General features: G+C 32.7%; 1 protein-coding gene across 2 annotated transcripts in view; it reads right to left on the bottom strand.

The window, feature by feature from the left end:
- FBXL7 (F-box and leucine rich repeat protein 7) overlaps nt 1-23,086 on the bottom strand; it is a 454,109-nt gene that overhangs the window by 303,384 nt on the left and 127,639 nt on the right. For both annotated transcript variants that reach the window (XM_051969865.1, XM_051969864.1), the window contains exon 2: nt 10,201-10,290. In XM_051969865.1, coding sequence (XP_051825825.1) covers nt 10,201-10,218 — 18 coding nt within the window. In that variant the 5' untranslated portion in view covers nt 10,219-10,290. The remainder of the gene's footprint in view (nt 1-10,200; nt 10,291-23,086) is intronic.

The raw sequence follows: 23,086 nt of genomic DNA, 5'->3' as shown, positions 1-23,086 counted from the left end.
AAAAGTAAACAGATGCATTATCCTGATTTCTAAGGTTAGCTTTTGCCTATGACTTCACAAGGTCACCATTTATAATGACAACATTTTTTTTTTGTTCCATGATCTTGCATCCTCCTTTTATATTCTTTATCTATGTGACATACAGTAAAATTAATGAAATTGTAAAATTTATTTAATGCCTCATCTTAAAATCTTAAGAAAAACAGGTACAAAGAGGATGGTGATTTAACAAAGGTTTTATCTTCATTTTGATATAAATTCATATGAAATCTAAATGACATATTCATTGTGTATAATGTACACAAATGTACATTTGTGTGTAAGTACACAAGAAGTATATAGTACTTCTAGTATAAATACAAAGTATAAGTACAAAGAAAAAGGCACTATTTCAGATGGAAACATATTTGAACTTTTGAAGTAATTTTCCAAAATGCTTATGACATTCAAATTAGCCTTTCTAAAAACACACAGGATAAGATCCAAAAAAATCTTGATAGGTTAGAATAAAGAGATCATATCTAACCTGATGAAATTTAATAAGGAAAAATGAAAAGTCCCTTGTTCTAAGTTTTAAAAAAATTCACAAATGCATAATAGAAGCAGCATGGCTAGACAATGGCTTATATAAAATAGATATGAGAAGTCAGATGACTCCAAATTCAACATAAATTAATTCATCAAGAAATCTAACATTAATTAAGTGACTATTATATGGAAGATACAAGGAATTGTGTTTGATGCTATTTAGTAGTGTAATATGGCAAACAAAGTGCCCCAATAGAAATATAGGATGAGAATTAGTGAAGTCTCATTCTCTGTTTCATCAGATCACATCTTGAGCATTGTTGAAATCTGTAGGTCTTTACATATCCTTTCAGGATTTCCTCACATTGGTTTCATCAGCCTTCATTTGATATGTGACCTGCAGAAGAACCTTCTTATGTATATTATATTCACTGTGAGATGATGAATTTTGCAAGGGTAAGAACCATGGTTACATTTTTAAAGACTTACTTATTTGCACAGTATTTTTTTCAAATACAATCCAATAAATGATTTTTGAATTTGTTTACTCATTCATTCAAAAAAAGTTTGTGCAGCGCATTCTGAAATGCTTCTTGTGATTAATAATGGATACAATTTAATATCATGTTTAATTACATGTAAAAGTTTTTGCTCATGCTTGAAACAAATTATTTATTTAAAGCAGTTATTTGATTGCCTCTATTTATGTATTGTATGTTATATTTGGTGAGAAACAGTAAAAAACATAGTTGGGATTAGAACACGTTTTCCTCTCATCACTTGGATGTCCTTCTGGAATATTGTGCTTTTCCATTTTAAATTCTGATTTTTAAAATGTAATCATTGCCTGAAGGTACCCCGAATATCATGGAAATCTAATGCCCTTATAATTGAAGCTTCACATGTGCTATTTGATAATGCTATATGTAGGACAGTAACTCTGAGGGGAAAAAAATAAAATAGAACCTAAGATAAAATTTGGTAATTTATTTCATACTCCATGTTTTCAGTCCAGTATTTTGAACTTCTGGATAACAATGGACCAAATTATAACAATTTATAAACAACTCAATTCAATTCAACCAAAATTTATTCAACACTTAAAAGTGGAGCAAGTGCTTGGTGTAGGAGCATGTGGATAAAACTATTAGAGAAGACAATGTGTCTTATTTGTGCTTCATATTGACAATAAATTTTTAAAATATACTTAATACATGACTAAAATGTTCTGGAAGAAGTAGTGTAATTTGCTCCTTAATTGCAACTGTTTGTGTTCCTAAATTATTAGCTTAAGCTTAAAAACAGTATTGTTGGGTAGATATACAATATTTTTTTATTATTTTCATTTTATAGAGAAGGAAATTGATGCTAATTAAGTAGTTAAATGAGGTGACTACCATGAAAAAACTAGAAAACTTCACGGATGGGTTTTGAACTCAGATTTTCCTGACTCCAAATCTGGTACTCTTATCCATTATACCACAAATACTTTCTACAGCTTATAAAAATGGAACTTAAGTTGTATTGTGAAGGACTCTGGTTGAAGAAACATTAAGGATCATGAGTATCTAAAAGAATATGTAAATTACTTCTAAATAGTACCTCAGTTTTTGCAAAAAATATAAAAATGTTATATTTCCACTTATTTTACATAGAGAAATGTATCTTCTTCATTTAAGTGTCTATAGCTCTTTCACAGCTGCCCAGTTGGGACCTTAAGTTGTTAACCAGTAGATTTTTTTTGAGCATCATTTCCCTCTTTTCTTTATTTCTTGTGTTTTTCTTCCTTTTTCTGTTCCCTTGTTTATTCCATCTTCTCTCACCAATCCTATATATTCTTCAATTATCTTCATCTTTTTGAAGGAATAGCTTTATTTTTCCAGAATTTTGAGATCATTATTTTCTAAAAGCCAAATCTTTAAAAAATATTTCCATGTCCTTTAAAAAAGATTGTTTTTTAAAAAGTATATGTAATTAGTTAAACCATGCATTTAATGACCAATAGATGTATGGATTTCAAACCCTTATTTAGACAAGTAGCACATTATGAAAAAGTAAGATAACTTTAACAGATTGAACTTTTATATTCTATGCTGACCGTTATTCAGATTTTTCAGTTTAGCTACTTTTGAATATAATTACAACATTAAATATATCATTATACAGTACACTACAATAATTTGGGAGCGTATGAATAAAGCAAAGGCACAAGGATTGAAAGTTTGGGAGGGTTGCTCAATACAGGGTTATTGTGAGGATTAAATAACATCATATATAAGCAAATCTTAAAGTGTTATATAAATGCTACCTATTCTTATTACTATATCAATCAACAAACTGTTTCATCTAGATGAAAATAGACTGAGTTATTTTTTTTAATAAGTTCTTTGCTTAGCAGAGCTGACTAAACTTAGAAAAACTTTGCCATTTTATGATTGCCTTTTTGTAAAAGGGGATTTTGAATGATCAAATTAAAAATGCAATATTAAACAACATAGCTAGGTACTAGATTTGGAAGGGGAAAAAAAAAGAAATTTCTAGTCATGTCTCTTTCAGGCCATTGTGCAATGGATTTGTGAAGTAGTCCTAAGACCTCATCAAAATAATGTGTGCTTATCATTGAGTATAAAGAATGTTCTGGGTCTTGTCCAGTAACTTTGCAAATGAGGAAAAACAATTCTAAAAAAGCATCATTAAAGCCAGATGCCCAAACATTTCCAAAATCATTGAAATGAGAATTAGCTGCATTCAGGTCTGTAAAATAAGAAACCATAAATACTGTATAAATCCTCTTATGACTTTTGCTTCCAGGATATGTATATTCTGGTCCTTCATCAATCATTCTCATTCATACTTTTCTTATAAAGTATCTTTTTTATGGAGGTAGTTAAAATGGCCTTTGTAATGGTGATAGAATTTACAATTCACTAATAAATTAATCAGGGTACTTACAAAGAATTAGTTAAAAAAAAAAGAAAGAAAGAAAGAAAGAAAGAAAGAAAGAAAGAAAGAAAGAAAGAAAGAAAGAAAAAGATTTTAAAGTTTAATATTTTAAAATTCATTTAAATTCACTTCATATTACTTGATTATTTCCAAATAATTCAAAAATACCTATATATTTAGAGATGAGATATTTTCCCTTTCTCATTCATAAAGAAGTCTAGTGACTATTGATAGACAGGGCTTTCTTCTCTCTAGTCAAGAAATATTCCACCTCTATGGAACCAGTGGTATAAAAGTTGAGATTGATAAACAAAGTCATTTTCAGAAGAAAATGTTGAAAATACAGATTTTAAAATTCTTTAAAATATGACCAGCTTGTTGCAGCTAGATGGTGCAGTGGTTAGAGGACCAGCCCTGAAATCAGGAGGACCTGAGTTCAAATGTAGTAGCAGGCATTTAACACTTCTTAACTGTGTAACCTCAGGCAAGTCACTTAACTCCAACTGCCTCAGCAAAATAACATATATAAATATATCTATATCTATATTTCTATATTTCTGAATTCATGTTCAGTTATTAAACATTCAGTCACTAAATTATTAAATCACAAATTTTAGTTATTCATTCATTTATCTATGTTTATAGTTAAATCTTTACAATGCTACTAAGAGACATAATCAAGACTTTATCTTGCATTGGTTGACAAAAAACTATTCTCCATCATCTTTGAATTAAATGTTTTTCTCTCTCTTTTTCTACATTCAGGCAGGGTGAGGAGTCCTGACTAATCTGAGAAAAAAATCCTCCTGCTATCCTGAGTTACATCCATATTTCTTTTATGCTTTGGACAAAGATATGTCTTTCAGTGTTATAGGTCAAAGATTATAACTCCCAGAAGAGAGGAAAAAGAGAGGGAAAGAAAGGGGGAGGGAAAATAGGAGGGAAGGAAGGGGAGGGAGGGAGAGTGAAAAAGACAGACAGAGACAGAGAGATAGCAGCAAAGAGACAGAGACAGACTCAGAAAGACAAAGGCAGAGATAAAGACATACATACATAGAGACAGACAGATAGACACACACACAAAGACAGAGAAAGAGAGACACACACACAAAAACAGAGACAGAGCGATAGAGACAGAGACAGAGAGAGACAGAGATAAAGACACACATACATAGAGATACAGATACACACACACAAAGACAGACAAAGAGAAAGAGAGAGAGAGAGAGAGAGAGAGAGAGAGAGAGAGAGGAAGAGATAGAGACAAGAGACAGAGACAGAGAGAGAACAAATGAACATACAAGAGATAAAGAAAAAGGGCAAGGGAAAAAAGACACGAAAGAATAGGAACAGAATAACTGGAAAGAATTAGGCTATGCCTTGCTAAGATGGAATAGAGATTGTTCAAGAATAATGGAAAGCCTCTATTCTTATATATTTCAGCTCCCTGTACTCTTGCAGAAAGGGGAAATCAGGAACTCTATTAGAAGGCAATGGAGTTCAGAGAAATAGTTTCCTAATAATCACAGTTGAATTCTGATGATCTAAATCCAATTCTGTGAATGGGAACTGTTAATACAATACTCAAGAGGTTCTTCTTATATAAATATGAAGAAACATGATCATCATGTCTAAACCACCACTTCAACCATTAGAGAACACATACGAATTATGGTGTAATTGTTACCCTTCATGAAATTAGAGAAAAACTTCATCTTTTTTGAATAGTTAGTCCACAGTTTGATTTGGATAGTCGTCCAAAGTTGAATAGTTAACTGTCCAAAGACTAAGTCCAGCAGCAGGGAAACAAGCTACCAACAGAGTAGTATTGGTGAAATGAATAAATGCAATGCCTTGTACATTAGAATCAATGTTAAAAATAGGTTAAATCTGAGTTTAGCTTGGAAACAATTCATACAAACAGAAAACAAAGGGAAGTTTGGAAATACTTTTAGTTCTCTGCTCCCAACAAAGCTCCAAAAACCTTCATGGGAAATGGAAGAATTCAACATAAAGAATGTATATATTACAAGGTTTCTTATAAGAAATCTTTCTGGAACTCCCTTTTGTCCCACTCCTCCCTTTGAAAATATACTTATTTCCCTCTTCTCCATTAATTCCCATGAGTATATAAGAGCATGGACTGCCATTTTGACACTTTTATATCCATGAAACCTAGTTCACTGCCTTATTCAGAACTAAATAAATGCATGTTAAATTTGAATTCTGAAATGATTAAAGTCAGTTGTGAGTTCATAAAAAAGCAATAGACTCTTCAAAATCTCTGGATTGGTCTTTCCTGATGTGAACATCACCTTCCCCTAATCCTGTTACATATTTATCCCCACTCCTGGAATTAGCAATAAATTATTGTTCCAACCCTGTTGAGAGAGCACAATTCAGAAGTCAGCTGAAAAATGTTTCTAACCCAAGAATTGGAAATAATGTTACTAGTTTTGATAAGTTTCAAAAAGCTCACATTACAGGAAAAGTCTTCCTTTAAAATATATGTCATTAAATAAAAATATTTACATTCAGATTCTCAAACAAACTAAGAACTTTGACCTTCTTTGAAGGTATATAAAAACCCAAAGCAGAAAGGCAACAAACTGTCAAGAAGCTGTAGATAAATAACCATGACCATAGCCTCATATATAATAATATCATAGAATATTTGGAGCCAGAAGGCATAGTTTCCCAAACGTATCATTTCACAGATCACCATACTGAGAATTAGAAGAGTTAAACAACTTGCTCAAGATCACACAATAAATTATAAAACCAGGAGGTGACATAGTGGAGAATGTTTGTTGGTCTTTGAGTCAGGAGGAAGTCCTGAGTTAAATCCTGCATTAGAACTGAAATAGTTAATGACTAATATTTACATAATTTTTACAATGTTCCAGGCACTAAGTTAAGCACTTTACAATGATTATCTCATTTGATCCTCTCAGAAATCCTGGTAAATAGTTATTATCATTCCTGTTTTACAGATGAGGAAACAGAGAATTAAGTTAGTGATTTTCCAAGGTTCTTAGAAGTAGAAAATGTTTGAGGCTGGATTTCATTTCAATTCTGACTCTAGATCTGGGACTTTATCCTTTGTATCACCCAGTTGCCCAGATATTATTATAATATTTCCTATATAATATTATACACATATAACATATGTTATATACTTAATAATTATATGGCCCTAGGAAAATCATAAAATTATTCTCAGCCTCAGTTTTCTTATTAGTAAAAGGAGGATAATGTCTCCCAAGACAATAAAATTCATAAGGTTATTATAAAGAGATGTTATATGTAAAGTGCTTCACTGATCTTGGAGTGACATAGAAATGTTAGCTATTATTATTTCTATTAACCCTATTATGTAACAGCAAGTATCTTCAACCATGTTTTCAGCAAAAGAGAATAGTCATATACTTCATTAAAACTCCAGTGTGAAAAAGATAGATTTGTAACTCCAATAGCTGATCCTGACACATAGGTTTGATGCTTTGCGGTCCATACAGTATGCATTAGCACCAGCCACTGGTATTCTTTTCCATGTGACAGCTCCATTTCTGGGACCAATTATGTGACAAATAATCCCAGAATAAATGTTAATATGGCAAAGACTCAAATTAAAATTAGTAACACCTTCTTTGGAATTATAAATGATTTTTTTAAAAATGCAAACACATAAAAACACATTTATAAATGTACTCTTATTAAATGAATTTCATTGAAGCATAAAACAATTTTCTTTTGGATTTTAAGACAAGGAAGGAAATGGAGACTGTCTTCAACAATGATGGGGTATTGCTACTTAAAAGCTGGAAACAAATTCCACACTAATTTATCACAGTTGGAAAAAAAACTGTTTCAAATGAACTTCAGATTTTGCTAATTTTTCAACTGGTTCTAGCCTCAGAATGACAGAAAATACATAGTGACAAAATTCATAAAACATTGGTTGAGCCAAAGCCATAAGGAGTTTCTTAGGAGGAATAACAAAATAAATGAAACTTTCAATTCCCTGCAGAAGGGAACAAATGCAAACGATTGGAAACTTAGAGAGTTCCATAGGCCCCTAAAGATTCAGCCTAGAGATTTGTTTCTTTTATTTTGGATAAGAGAAAAAATAAAGGAACTGATGAAAGTCATGACTTAAAAACATGAAGATATTGATTCACAACTTCTTACCTTTAGAGTTTTACTTTCATTCCAAACCATAAAAATAAATTGTAGTGACAGGGAGAGAGACGGAGAGAGAGAGAGAGAGAGAAGGAAGAAGGTTGTCTATAAGATTGCTGCTGATGCAAATAACAGAGTTTGCATTTAGAGACTATCTCAAACAAGTTCTTAGAATCAAATAATGAAATTTACATACCCTTAATATAATTTCATAGGTGGAATTATAAATATATATATATATATATTTATATGTGTGTGTGTGTGTGTGTGTGTGAGTGTGTGTGTGTGTCTATATCCATATTTCTATATGGAGAAGAGTGAGAAAGAAAAAGAGAGAGACGGAGAGAGAGACAACAAGACAGAGAGAGACAAAGAGACAGAGAGACAGAGAGACAGAGAGAGAGAGAGAGACAGAGAGAGAGAATGAGAAGATTATCTATAAGATTGCTAATGATGTAAATAACAGAGTTTGTGTTTAGAGACTATCTCAAACAAGTTCTTAAAATCAAATAATGAAATTTACATACTCCTAATATAATTTTGTAGGTCGAATTATAAATATGCATATATATGTATATATATATATATATATATATATATATATATATATATATCCATATTTCTATATGGAGGAGAGTGAGAGAGAGACAGACAGAGAGAGACAGAGAGACAGAGAGACAAAGAGAGACAGAGAGAGAGGTCCATTCAATTCCTATTCCAAAGCTTCATCAAAGAAGGGAAGTTCTCCAAGTCTATATTAGTTTAGTACCCAAACTCTAATATGTTCCATCAAGGAACATCAAGGAACAAACATCAAGAAAGACTTTTAGTTTAAAGTTATAAATGGATTGTATATTTTTCAGTCAGAGATCAAAAATGGCCAATTTCTCACTACATTGTGAGAATTACTTACATTCCCAGAAACTAATGAAGACTATTGACTAAGGCATGTTTCTGATCTGTGTTAGTGGAGAAAAACTGTGGATCCCTCACAAACTAGGTAATGGAGTTGGACTTGGTGTTAGGAAAACCTAAGTTCATATTCTGCCACAAACACTTAATAGCTGTGATTCTCTGCACAAGGAACTTAATCCTCTGTCTCAGCTTATTCATATGTAAAATGCAAAATAACTGTCCCCTTCATCATGGATCAAACGAGATAACACACCCAGTGTTTTGCAAACCTTAAAGCACTACTTAAGGTCTTGCTATTATTATATAGCCCTTAAAAAGTTTTACAAAATGTTTTCCAGATAACAGGTTTTCCACTTTGATCCTTACAACAACCAGAAAAGATTGATAATGTAGCTATAATTTCTCTGATGTACAAATGGAGAAACAGAGTCATAAGCAATTTAAAAGACTTTCCCAGAATCACAGAGTATGCCAGTGTAAGAGGAAAGACTTGGTCTCAGGTATTTACTTATTCCAAGTCCAACACTTTTTTCCTTATAATACATTCCCTCCCACATCAGAAGCATTCCAGATTAAACATCTTTAACTAATATATCAGTTCTAAATAAAATAAAATCTCAGCAAATAAGGTCTGAGACAAGTAGCAACAGAAGACCACTTTTTTTGGTTTTGGTCAACAGATAGCTAGAATTTGAAACCTAAAGAGAAATAAATAATAGACCTCAATAAGTCATTGTACTTCCAAGAAAAAGACATCTCCATTTCACAAATAAATCAGATTGAAATGCATAAATTTGTATTTCATGATAAAGATTTCTAATGGCTTAGACAGATAATTTTGCTATTTTAAACTGATCAAGTATTGTACAAATACTGGAAAGGAAGACTGCTTTGAAAGGGAGTTTTTAAATTTTGTTTTAAATTGAGAATGAACAAGTCAGATTCCACAGATGGATCTACTTTGCCTTAAATAACTACTGTCATAACAATTAGACCCCCTCTCACCAACCAAATGAACAACTAACCAAGAGTTTCTCAAATGCAAGGAAGAGGTTGAATTCCAGGACCCAAGGTTAAACAATGCCAATTTCTTCAGCAAAAATATGAATAAGAAAAGTTTTAAGCCCAACAGCATGAAACATTCCTCTCTCTCCCTAATATAACATTCACACAGCCCTCCCTTCCCACCATCTTTGATCAGGTGAATTACAGAACTCTGACCTTGGCACACTGTCACAAATCCACAATTCAGGTGTATAATTTCTGGTATGATGGATCAAGTACAAACCAGGGATTTTACAATTTTAGTTTTCTTCAAAGAAAAAAACATGATACATAATATAATACAATCTTCAACACAATCAGCCCATTATATTTTCATGAAACTCCAACATTAGCCTTGGAAATGAGAGATTTAAATCTCGTCAAATCAACTTTTACACACAGCAACAGCAGTACATAAAAGAAAGGGAAAAAAATGAAATAAGGCACTTGGAAAACCTTTAGCTTTTTTCCTTTTTAAAGAATCTCATGAGTTCCCACTCAGTAGAACAGGCCTAAACCCCACACATTTTATCTTCCTTCCAAAAATAGCCAACACTGTGAAAAGAGGGCCAAAGACCAGATGCCTACCTTCACTGGTAGCTGCATTCTTTTGAGCTTTGGTCGGTGTGTGATCTGTACTTGAACTCACGTCGGATGAAATGCTTGAGCTGCCTTTGCCTATGAGAAATAAAATAAGCAGAAATCATTGAATTTCTTTAACTCCAGAATTCTAGACCCATTCAGGCCTGTGGACCATATCATCTCTTTAGTTTTATATAAAGGGATATTGTAAAACAAAGTCTTACTTGTATTACAAACAATCGATGTATTACAAACTTGTATTATTTGTATTACAAACAATAAATAGCCCTGATTCTGTAGATTTTAAATGGTTTGAAGGCAGATGGTTTCCTTTTTGGATTTGGACCCTCTGTATAAAGCAGTACTTTGGCCATGAGGCAGGAAGTTATTATATGTTTGTTAAATGAACAATATTATCACTTTTCTTTAATGTATATGTTTTTTTTTTTTTTACCTGGAGGTACATAATTTAACCTGTGCTGTATCCAAAGCAGGTCATATTGATTCTATCTCAAATTTAGATTGGATTATTCATATAATCCAATTTAATTATTTGAAAATAATTATATATAACATTGTGGTGGATGAGATGAGATGGGGAAGGAGCTTTGGAAATGTTTTATAAAATATTATCTTTTTCCTCATTGATCTCATAGTCAGAAACATTTATTAAGTTCCTATTGTGTGTCTTTTTTTTTCTTTAGCTGATGAAGATGATATCAAATTTAGGCAAAACACAATACCTTACATGACAGTATATTTTCTAAGAAAGCATTTGCTAAAAAAAAAAAAAAAATAGAATATTTTAAGAACCCTGAGTTTCTGAATTGTAACAAACTTTAGAGATCATCTAATCTAACCTCTTTTTTGTAAATCAACAATCTGATCTCTAGAGATAACCTGAATACAAAGGAAATAAGTTGGTTTACTGGGGAAAAGAGCACGGGACTTTGGAGGCAGAAGTCCTGATTTTTAGTGTGAGTTTTGCTATATGAAAATATAGGCAAGTCACTTCCCATCCTGACCCTCAGTTACCACATTTGGCAAGTAAAAGTTTGGATGAACCCTAAAATTCATTTCAACACTAATCACTGATTCAAATGAAAGGTAGAGTCTGAAATCAAACCTCCTTCTTCTGAAACAATGTCTCTGCACCATGTTATCACACTGACTTTCAAATGAGTTATGCTACTGAAGCTCACCATAAATATAATTCACTGAAAAGGAAAATCCATTGGTAAGAGTTCCTATTTATGTATCAACAGGAAAAATGCTCTATTCCTTGATTTTTCAACTACAAAAAAAGCAAAAGAAAACAAATGTAATTACATAGACCACTTAATAAAATTGGGAAGGGATCTTTTATGTATAGTGATAAGCAGGTCAAATGAACCATTATTTATAGACTATTGTAGCTATTTATCTGCTTTCAGAAAATCTTATTTTTCACATTGAATAAAACCATCATCAATAACAAATCTATCCTTCACCCCTTGCCTCATCAAACTATGATATCATCTCTTTTCTCTACAATACCAAGACTGTCAAACTTTTTCAGAGATTTGTCTACAAAAAATTATGCCATTTTTTTCATCATCCACCATCTTAAAGACAACTACAGTAATTAATTAATAGATCAGTATAGCCCTAAATTTAAAAAAAAAAAAAAGGTTCTGCTAACTTTTTTGCTTACTCTTATTAGATCTCCTTGTGGTTGGTTTATTGAGGAAGATGAAGTTTGCATATGGTAGGTTGGAACATTTGCAAAAAACCAACATAATACTTCCCAATACCTAACATTTCTAGACTATTCAGCCCTATGATCTTGTTAGAGTTAGTTACTTGAATTAAGATACTTTGCTCTATATTTCTCCAGACCAGGCCAAAATGTGGACCTCTAATGAGATAATTAATATAATATAATGAAGTACTTTTATGATGATGATAATCATAATCATAATAATAAGCAACAATTACATAGTTACTATATATGCCAGATACTATGCTTAGCACTTTATAATTATTATCTCACTAAGTCATTGAAAAAAATCCTGGAAAATAGATACCATTAATGATTCTCATTCTATATATGAATAAACTAAGGCAAATAAGGTTATGACTAACTTAGGGTTACACAGGTAATAAATATCTGAGGTTGGATTTTAATTCAGATCTTCCTGAATCCAGGATTCGTAAAACTGTCCCATGTATGTTGAGAATACATGGTTAATAACTTTCTCATATGATTATGTCTATTAGATCAGTTTATATATTATCAATAAATTCCAGAAGTAAAGACATCAAGAAAGACATTTTCTATCTGCCCCTTGAATTAATAATCTGAATAACACAATAAGTATTGATAGTATTTTTTCAATGTATTCTTTCTTCATTATATCCATGAAGTATTATAATTACATTTATTTTGTTCATTTAGGAGATATTTTTATTTCTTAAAATCAGCTCCATCTCTTGTCTGAATGGCTACTACCCTTTACTTATAATGTCTGAGGTATCTCCTTAACTCTCTATTTTTAAAAATTGATGTAAACTTATACACATACATTTGAATTTTATTGTGATATATTTTGCTAGATGCTTGTCAAATTCTAATTTTCCTGTGATTATTTAAGTAATATATCATATCATTTGCAATGGGGGTGAATTTTCCTCACTTATACCTAATTTTATTCCTTAACTTTTACTTTCTTTTTATTATAGTTAAAGTTTCTAGCTCTACATCAAAAAAGAGCAATGATAATTATCACATGTTGAATTTAACATTTGACTTGTCAAACTACTAGTATTTCTTCATTTAAATTTTCTTTTATTATTTTAGGCATACATTATCTTAAGGGAAGATTAACTTCTCTCAATATTTTGAATGCATGTATGTGTGGAGTTCTTGTTCTTCTTTATAATAAAAATAATATAGGACGATGGTTCTCTCTGGGAGAGGTGTAGGTTTCTCGGGGAAGGTTTTTCTTGGAGGCAGCTTCAGTATCAGTTCGGATTAATAATTACTCCAAACGCAGCCAGGTGATAAAAGTTCAGATCTTTTATTATCTCCAATATAGCCCGGTTAGCTTAGAGGTCTATCTCTCTGCTTGGTTCCAAGAGCTCCCTCCAAATGTCTCCAAATCCAAAGGTTCTGTCCTTCGGCCTCTGCCTCTGCTTTCTTCAGCCTCCAGCCAGCACAGAGATGGAATGAATCTCTTGTCTCCTTCACTTGGGGCTCGGCTAGCTTTCTGGGGAGTCTTTCAGACCAGCTTGGTCTCAGTGGGGGAAGTGCAGGAGCCCAGACACCACAGGGGTGTGAGATGAAGATGAATCTGGTTGTGCCTCTGAGAGAGCCTTCTCAATCTGCAGCTCAGCACCGACTCGTGGCTTCTTCTGACTTGATGCTCTTCTCTTCATGTAATTTGGCTGAAATCTGTCCAAGAGCCTCTGTCTGTTTCTTTTATACGAGAGAGAGGAATTGTGGGATATGAGAGAGAGAGATTATGGGTTTTCTCCCATAATGTTCTCTGGCCCTAAGAGCTTCAAGGAAGGTATGAATTCACAAAGTTACACAGTTAACTTTGCGAATCTCCCATACTTGTAAATTCCAATGAGTAAAGGTATGAACACAAGCGTTGTATCAATTATTTCTACTTAGTACCTTGTTTCTGGTTCTGGCCCAAAACATCTTCTTGTAAGATCAGATCAATAACCTTATTATGAGTTAGCAGTTTGTAAAGATTCCAACATGTATATATATATATTTTAACATAAATTAACAGACATAAAATGTCATGATATTGATCATTTCTTTTTCTATAGGGCCTTTAAGCACAATAGAGATTTTGAGCTGCTCTCTTTTTTATTTTATTTTTATTTTTTGCTGAGGCAATTGATGGTAAGTGGCTTGCCCAGGGTTACATAGCTAGGAAGTATTAAGTGTCTGAGGCCAGACTTGAACTCAGGTCCTCCTGACTCTTTCTAACACTGTGCAACCTAGCTGCCCCAAGTTTCTCTTTTAAAAACATATCTGTGTTTTTTTTTTTTGCTTTGTTTGAAATAATAATTATAACTTTTGCATTGTTGGATGTGTTTAAATCTCCTTCAAACCCTAATTTTAACTATATAAAAATCTTCATATTTAAATATTTCTTGAAAAAGAAAAAAAAAAAAGTAGCTGTCCTATTTTTACTCCCGCTTTCATTTTATAATTGAGTTTATCTCATTCACATTCTTGGTTATGATTATTTAGTTTATTTTATGTACATAATTTTCTATTATAATACTTCATCTTTTTGAGCTGTCCTACTCTCTCTCATATTCTTCAAAACAACAAAAAAGGAGGAAAGGGGGAATGAAATCAGTATTAGTTATCCAAATTAAAATGGTTTGATTACAAATTGATTCCCTCCCCCCTCCCCCCCTTTTACCTCAGAGAGAAATTACAATTTGTCTTTTGTGTCTGAAGATGTTGACTTTTTGGCATATAATTATTCTATCTCCAAATCTGTCCTTTTTCGTCAGTCCTTTTCCTCTTTCTCTCTGCTTCTGTCCAGTTTTATGTTTATTTTATGTGTATTTCTACATTATATTCCTTTTTTCCCTTTAAATTTCTTTTGCTGGTCACATATAAGAACTAAGTCCATTTGATTCCCATATTATTTCTCTTCCTTCCCTTCCTGTTCTCTATTTCTTTGTTAAGGAATCCAGGAAAGGAGTGTTTGGCGGGGGCAATATCCTTCCCTTGCTAATTGACCACTGAAAATTCCTTACAGGATTAAATTGAGCTTTTGAGAATATAATGTTTTTAGATGTAAGCCTTTTGTATTTTTTTTCTTTCATATATTTGTTCCAGAATATATCATGGAAATGGCATTGAAGTTTTAATGCCATATATTTTGATTTATTCACAAATAAAATTTCTTAAATTGTATCATGCTATGACAAACACTAAGTTAACTTCCAAAAGCAATCCTTTTAAATGGTCTTCCATGCCAGATTGTACTCTACTCATTGAAATGACTGCTCGGCAGAAAATTACTGTCACAGAACGTGTATAGTCGGGATCAATTCAAGAGAATTAGGTTTAAAAGCACACCTTTCAAGGGAATTATAGTAATTCCTTTTCATATGGTAGGAGAAATTGAAAAGTCAAGTCAGTAGTTACATCACCAAAATGAGAAGGTAAAGTAGCTGCTATTTCTTCTTCCCTGTAAGCACTGCTCAAAATGAATAGAAGCTCTAAAACTAAACAATTTTTATTGTTGCCTTCTCCCTACTACCATCTAGTTCCCCATCCCACCCCTACCCTGGAAAGAAGAACAAATGTCCTTATAATGGCCATATGTGAAATCCTACTTCCAAGTTTTGTGTCATTGCACTGATAATACATGTATCCACACATTTACACAAATAAAACTTTCTCTTTATTAGTAGACAAATATGTAGGAAAAGAAGAAAAATAGTTTTAAGCTCTGTAGTCCAAATAATATACAGAATTGACAAAAAGGAAATGGAGAAAAAGAAGAAGAAAGCAATAGGAAAATAAAGTATATGGTGAAATATATTAAATGCCATAAATGAGGAATAGATGATAGTGTTATTCAATAAAGGACACTCTTAATTAGTTTTGATGACATGGAGGTTTTCTAAAGCTTATGTCTATAGAGAGTATGGTCTGCCAGGTTCCAGAAGACTTAACAGGCTGCTAGAGTACAGCAAAATAAATATACATTCAGAAAATATCTTTTATTTGAAGATCAGAGATCAGTTTGACTAAATTTGGAGCTTATCAGAACTGGTTGAAAGAGAGCTGAATTTTTCAGTCAAAGAAACTCACCAGGAGTTAAGCACAGAAGACTTAAGATATTTGTTTGTAGTTGGAGGGACAATGCTGATAAAAATCATAGGCAAAATATTGAATTTCTTACAATGCAAAAAAACAAAAGAAAGAAAAATATATGTACTAACAAAATGGAAGGAAATAAGGAAAGCATTATGTAAGAAGAAAACAAAAATGGAGAGTAAGCATATTTGTGTCATTATTGTAAATCATTTAACATATTTTTATTTGATTTAATTTAAATCATTTTTTTTCAGTCATATCCGACTCTTTGTGTGACCCGATTTTGGATTTTCTTGGTAAAATTGTTTGCCATTTCCTCCTACAATTCATTTTATAAATGAAAAAATGGAATCAAAGAGGGATAAGTGACTTGCTCAGGATTAAAATAGCTAGTAGGTATCCTAGGCCAGATTTGACCTCATAAAGAGTGAATTCTTGACTCCAGGAAGAACTGTATCCACTTTGTCACCCACCTGACCAATTTGAGGGTAAAATAACATAAAGATAAAGACCTTAAGCAAGCCACTTATTCCTGTTTGTCTTAATACCTCATTTGCAAAATAAAATGGAGGAGGAAATAACAAACCACTCCAGTATCTTTACAAAGAAAATCCCAAATGCGGTCAAGAAGAAGCAGTCAGTACTGAAACAATGGGACAAAAAATATATTAGAGGACAATCTCAGTTTGTCTAGTAATTAAGGAAAAAGAAAACCCAAGATAGTAAAACTTAGATTTCTATGTGTTTTTTTTTAAACTTTGTATTCTTTGTTATAAGGAAATTTTCCCCCCAACTGCCTTACCAAAGGGGGAAAAAAAGGTATTGAGAGGATATCCCCAGGGTCTCAAATTCAATGTGTGTCTTGAGGCAAATCATTCACACACATACACACATACACATCTACACACACACACACACACACACACACACACACACACACTCTTTAGGACTCACTAGCTTCCAGACTTATTCTCTATCAATTAAGCCATGTTGTTCTTGGTTAAACAAAAGACATCAATAATTTTAAAAATCACAACAATGTATAAGAGCCCATATTCCAAAATACAATGACTCATGAGGAAAAGATATGATGTTACCGGGTTATTTTAAAAAAGAAAGAAATGAGGCTTGTATATATGTATTCAAGCTTATACATGTCCCATCCCTGTATATTGTGGGCCATCTGCTGCAATATCTAACTTTCTCCACTTTGAAGAAAATGGTTACCTTTCATGATTTCTTTGCCTTTAAAGGCTGCTTTGATGTTAATTTTTACCATATTTCATGTATATAGGACATGGAATTTTTCCTGAACTCTGCTATCTTCCTAGTCAACCCCCTTTTCTACTGCAATTAAAATATTTTTGTCAGAGAAAATAGAGAAAAAGAAAATTCAAGATAAATATATATTATATGTAACACATGTATGTGGTAATATAATATATTAATAAATTACGTTTATAAAAATTCTACTTTATTGCTGTATTCCTGTATACATATATTAACATATATATGTGAATAACTAGATATAATTAAATGAAAATATACATAAATGAAAATGTACATGTGTGTGTATTTATAAAAGCTCATCACCAGGTTACTAGATAATGAATATTTTTCAACAGAGCAACTTAAGACTATCAGTTTCATCACAGAGTAGTTTGTGATCTACATAGTTAGAATATAAATGAAATCATGGATCTTTTACATATTAAATAAGCACCTGGTCTCCAATATATTCTCCTGGCATAGAGAGGTGACCTCAAGTTCCCTATTCCAGTAGAGCAGTTAGATTAGAAAAAGCTTTAATTAAAGGCATGGTGACAGGTTGTTGTTCAAGGACAAGTCAAGTTAGTATGAAGATACTCATTAAGAGAAATCTAGATAGATTTTTTGATGGGGTAGAGCATTAGTATGGGGTGAAATTATTCATAGCATTATTTCTGGAGTTGTAGAGTATCTGTATCATTGGATGAGTCATCAATGATACCACAGGTCTTCTGATATATTGTATGTATTAAGTATATTTATATATGCACGCATATATAAATATAAATATATATACATATACATATATATATATATATACTTGTTTAGTAAATAACCAAAATAGATTGGACCTATAGATATTTATATTCTCAACTTAATCTGTTTATTTGTTAGGTTCTACTTTCATCTGAGACTGACAGTATATTAGTATTTATAATATTATTGTTAAAGTTGTTGATAATAACAACAGCAATAATTTTATAGTGTTTTACAATTTATTAAGCAATATCCTCAAAATAGTTTGATAAGAAATATACTATAAGCATTTTAATTTCAAAGTTACAAGGAAACAGTTAAAGAGCCTAAAGGAAGTTAACAATGAGTTGCTTCAAGTGACTTGCTCATTGCTACTGATAATAAAGAGCATGATGATGCCCAAAATGTAGCGTTCTGAAATCTTTCTTTTTACCTCTTGACATTGTTCCCATCAAGCATATCAGAACTGTATTTGTGGAAGCTGACAAAAGGGTAAGTTGTATTCCATTATAACTTTCTAAAGACTAATTATCACCCTTTCACTATGTTAAGAACCTCTACAAAGACAAAACATAAGTTATTAGGTTGGGAATAGAAATGACTCAAAAAGCAGTATTCCTAAGATACTAATTCTCCTCCCTATAATACATTAATTCTAATATATGCATAAGTATAAGTATATTCTTGTATTCAGAAAAAGCTAGCTGATATCCTATTTCTTATCACTTGTGTAAATCTATTATCATAGGAATATTACTAAGAGTCTTTTCTAGCCTGCTATTCCAATCATGAATCCTTGGAGTTCTACATTACAGTGTGCCGTGTTTTTATAATGTTTGGCTGTAAGAAGATGGCTCTTTCAAAGGTACAACACTGGAAGAGGATTTTGGATCTTTTTAATAATTAAAAAAACTCACAAGAACATGCAAGATTAAGTTATTTCTCCAGATAGCTTAATTTTGTATGTAAAGTTATTTTAACATGGGCGATATCTTCCTTCTCCTTTTTTATTACATAAGGAGGACAAGGGATGGTAGGGAAGATCAAACAAGATATATATTTTATTTGAATTCAGGAGACCTATGGCTTATGATTTCTTTTGGCTTCTAATGTTCTTCAAGCTCCAAGAAATCACATGCAAAAGTGTTTTACTCTATCAACTGTATTTCTAGGGCCAAGCTAGTTACATGGATTGTAGTCTTGGCCATGAATGTCAAGACTTCCCAAACACTTGTAGATTTACAGACTGCCAGGGTCTCTGTGTTGGCAGTAGTTCCTTATTAATCTGTGCTGTTCTCATTCTCAACTTGCCAGTGTTCTCTACACAGCCTTTACACAGCCAGATCTTGTGGAGATTGGGCTTAAGAATGAATAACTAAAACAAATGAGGGGGAACTTTTCAATATTGAAGGCTTAGATTGCTGGAGGGACAGTAGAAGCCCTGTCCTTTCCTTACTATTTTTGAATCAGTTATTTAACTTCTTCATTCCATGTTCAGCAGTCTTCATACAAAAAATATTGGTGACCTCAGAGAAAAATTTGGCATTATCAGTGGCCTAGATCCATCCTATTCTTGCATGGCAATAGAGTATTTAAAAAAAAAAAACATTTTTATTGAAGTTTTTTATTTAAAAAAAAAACCTATGCAAGAGGGCATCTAGGTGGCACAGTGAACAGAGCACCAGTCCTGAAGTCAGGACTTGAATTCAAATCTCATCTCAGATACTTAAGACTTTCTAGTTGTGTGACCCTGGGCAAGTCATTTAACCCCAATTGTTTGGGGAGGGGGTGGGGAGAAAGCTATGCAAGGAAAATTTGTCACCATTTGTCACCATTAATCCTTGCAAAACCTTGTGTTTCAATTTCTCCTCTTTCCCCCTATTCCCTCCTCCTAGATGGCAAGTAATCCAATATTTGTTAAACATGGTAAACATATATATAAATTAAATATAGGCATACATATTTATACAATTATCCTGCTGCACAAGAAAAATCTGCTCAAAAAACGAAAAAAAAAATTCAAGCAAACAACAACAATAAAAGAAGTGAAAATGCTATATTGGGTGTAGATGGTTTTAATCATCACAAGATCATTGAAACTGGCTTGAATCATCTCATTGTTGAGAAGAGCCACGTCCATCAGAATTGATTATCATATAATCTTGTTGCCATGTACAATGATCTCCTGGTTCTGCCCATTTTACTTAGCATCAGTCCATGTAAGTCTCTCTGGGCTAGAGTCTTTTAAAAGATAGCTTAGCTCCCTGAAGCCCAAGTGGAGCAATTTCAATACAGGGTATCAAATCTTGAACTACAGAAAGGGCAACTTCCTCTATTCTTTCTTATTATTCTTTGTTGCCATGAAAGTTGTGGGAGGCAGCTACAGATATTCCTTTAAAAATACTTCCCTGCTTTCCTGCCTTTTGACCCTACCTTCCTATTAGTTGCTAAAGATGGGGCTAGGGTGGGGAGGGGGAAGACAGAAAATAAATGGCTTGAGAAACAATTATAATATCTCTGTTGCTCTGTACCTCCCACTACCTTGCAATGAGTGCACTAATATAAATTCTTTATTAATTCAAGGGTGTCTGAAATTTTCCAAAGTGCTCTATGTGGAGGCAGAGGTTGCAGGCTGAATCTCAGTTCTACCACAGGGATCCCAAATAAGCTTCAGTTTATCACTCTGGACCTAAGTTTAACCATTTGTAAAAAAAAAAAAAAAAAAAATGAAGCAGTATTACATGATCTAGAGATATCTATCAGCTATGCATTTATGACCCCTATGATTCTGGGACCCCTAAGACCCAATTTAAATGCCAAATACTTCTTCCAATGAAGCTTTTAGAATATTAGATTAGAATATTAGAATATTAGATTCAGAATGAAGATCTGCATTCAAATATTGCCTTGGATACTTAGTTGTGTGATGTCATTTGAACTGAGTTACTAGTTTCTTCTCTATAATTTTGTTGGATTCTCAATGATATTTAAGGTTCTTTCCTATCTTTATATTGACATTCCAGGGTGCTTGTTGATTTTTTCACTGGCTAAACAAAAGATATTAAATTACTAGAAAATTATGGGACATGAATATGAAAGAATATTAATGTCTATCAGAAATGGTAAATATGAAGAATTTATGGAACAATGGGAAGTCAGATGAAATGATGTGGAGTAATTTATTTATTTATTTATTTTATCATAGTATTTGTTTTTATTGTTATTGTTAAATTTCTTTTTTTTAATATTTTATTTTATTTAATAATAACTTTATATTGACATAATCCATGCCAGGGTAATTTTTTTACAACATTATCCCTTGCACTCGTTTCTGTTCCAATTTTTCCCCTCCCTCCCTCTACCCCCTCCCCTAGATGGCAAGCAGTCCTATATATGTTAGATATGTTGCAGTATATCCTAGATACAATATATGTTTGCAGAACCGAACAGTTCTCTTGTTGCACAGGGAGAATGGATTCAGAAGGTAAAAATAACCCGGGAAGAAAAACAAAAATGCAGATAGTTCACATTCATTTCCCAGTGTTCTTTCTTTGGGTGTAGCTGCTTCTGTCCATCATTTATCAATTGAAACTCAGGTCTCTTTGTCAAAGAAATGATGTGGAGTAAATTAAGAAGAATCAAGAAAACAATATAAAATATTACAAACAGTATAAACAAAAAGAACAATAAAACTAAATCCAAAATATAAATATGACCCAGAGTGCATCCAGAAAAGGATTTAGAACATCTCCCTCTCTTTAGGGATGGAGGGGAAGAGTCTTTCAGTACGAAACATCATATATACTGTATCAAATACAGTTGGTGTGTTTGTTGAGTTTTCTCGAATCGTTCTTTTTTTTCCTTTTTAAAAACATCTTTGATGATACAAAGGATATCTCTCTTGTCATGGAGTGGAGAGGAGAGGAGAAGCTAGTAAACCACCCAGAAATAAATGTGATATAACAACAGAAACCATCATTGATTTTTTTTTCTTTTAAGGAAAGAGCAGCTGGAATTCATAGTACTTCATAGACCACACATTTTAGACTCTTCAAGTGTTTATCTTTTATTGCCATTTTTTTCCTGGTGGAGGTCAGATGACAGGCTGCTTACTGCTGGAGGTGGGATGGGGTTCAGGGAGCTGCTGCTAGCACATTGCTAAACTTAAAGTGGAGAATTGTCTCTACTTGGAGGCATGGAGAGGCGAGAACTTTTAAACCATGCAGATTCTCACCTGGAGAAGCCAGAAGCAAAAGAGTTAAATAGATGTAAAGCAAACAGATGATTAGACACAGCACTGTATTGCTTTCAGACAGAGCTGTATGGCAGATCTTGCTAGCTGCAATGAATCTATAGTTGCAAACAACAGATGTCACAGTTGCTAATTGAACTGCACACAAAGATCATGTAGAACACAACACATGCCTGCTGCAAAATCAGCATCTTCAAATGCCTAAGCAGTGTTGGCTAAAGGAGAACATACAGTAGCTGCCAGTGGGGTTTTTCTCTCCTTGTTGACCATTATGTCATATGGAAACCTATTATGTTCTATTTAAGAAAGGCAAGTGTTTTCTACATGACATGAAAGTTTCTAGTCAGACTTCCAAAGGGAAAAAAAAAATATCTCAAGCTAAATTTAGAGCAAAGAGAGTCAGAGCTGGGAGTGGGCTAGGAACAGTCCTGAACTTTGAATTGAAAAGATGAAGATTTAGAGGCAGCTAGATGACCCCATGGATAGAGTACCAGCCCTGGAGTCAGTAGGATCTGAATTCAAATGCAGTCTCAGACACTTAATGCTTCCTAGTTATTTGATACTGGTCAAGTCAACTAATCCCAATTGCCTTGTCTGCGCTTCTCAAAAAAAATTCCAAACAAACAGATGAGGGCTCAGGTCCAAATACTGCCCCTTCTAGCTGAATGGCTAAGGGTAAGTCACACTTTATTTGTATAAATCTCACTTGTCTCCCTCCCACCATTATCATTCATTGTGAGGGAAGCACAATGTAAACTTTAAAGCATTTC

The sequence above is a fragment of the Antechinus flavipes genome, chromosome 1 (assembly GCF_016432865.1).
Source record: "Antechinus flavipes isolate AdamAnt ecotype Samford, QLD, Australia chromosome 1, AdamAnt_v2, whole genome shotgun sequence".
Classification (NCBI taxonomy): domain Eukaryota; kingdom Metazoa; phylum Chordata; class Mammalia; order Dasyuromorphia; family Dasyuridae; genus Antechinus; species Antechinus flavipes.
Note: the sequence above shows the minus strand (reverse complement) of the source record. Positions and strands in the feature narration are given on the sequence as shown.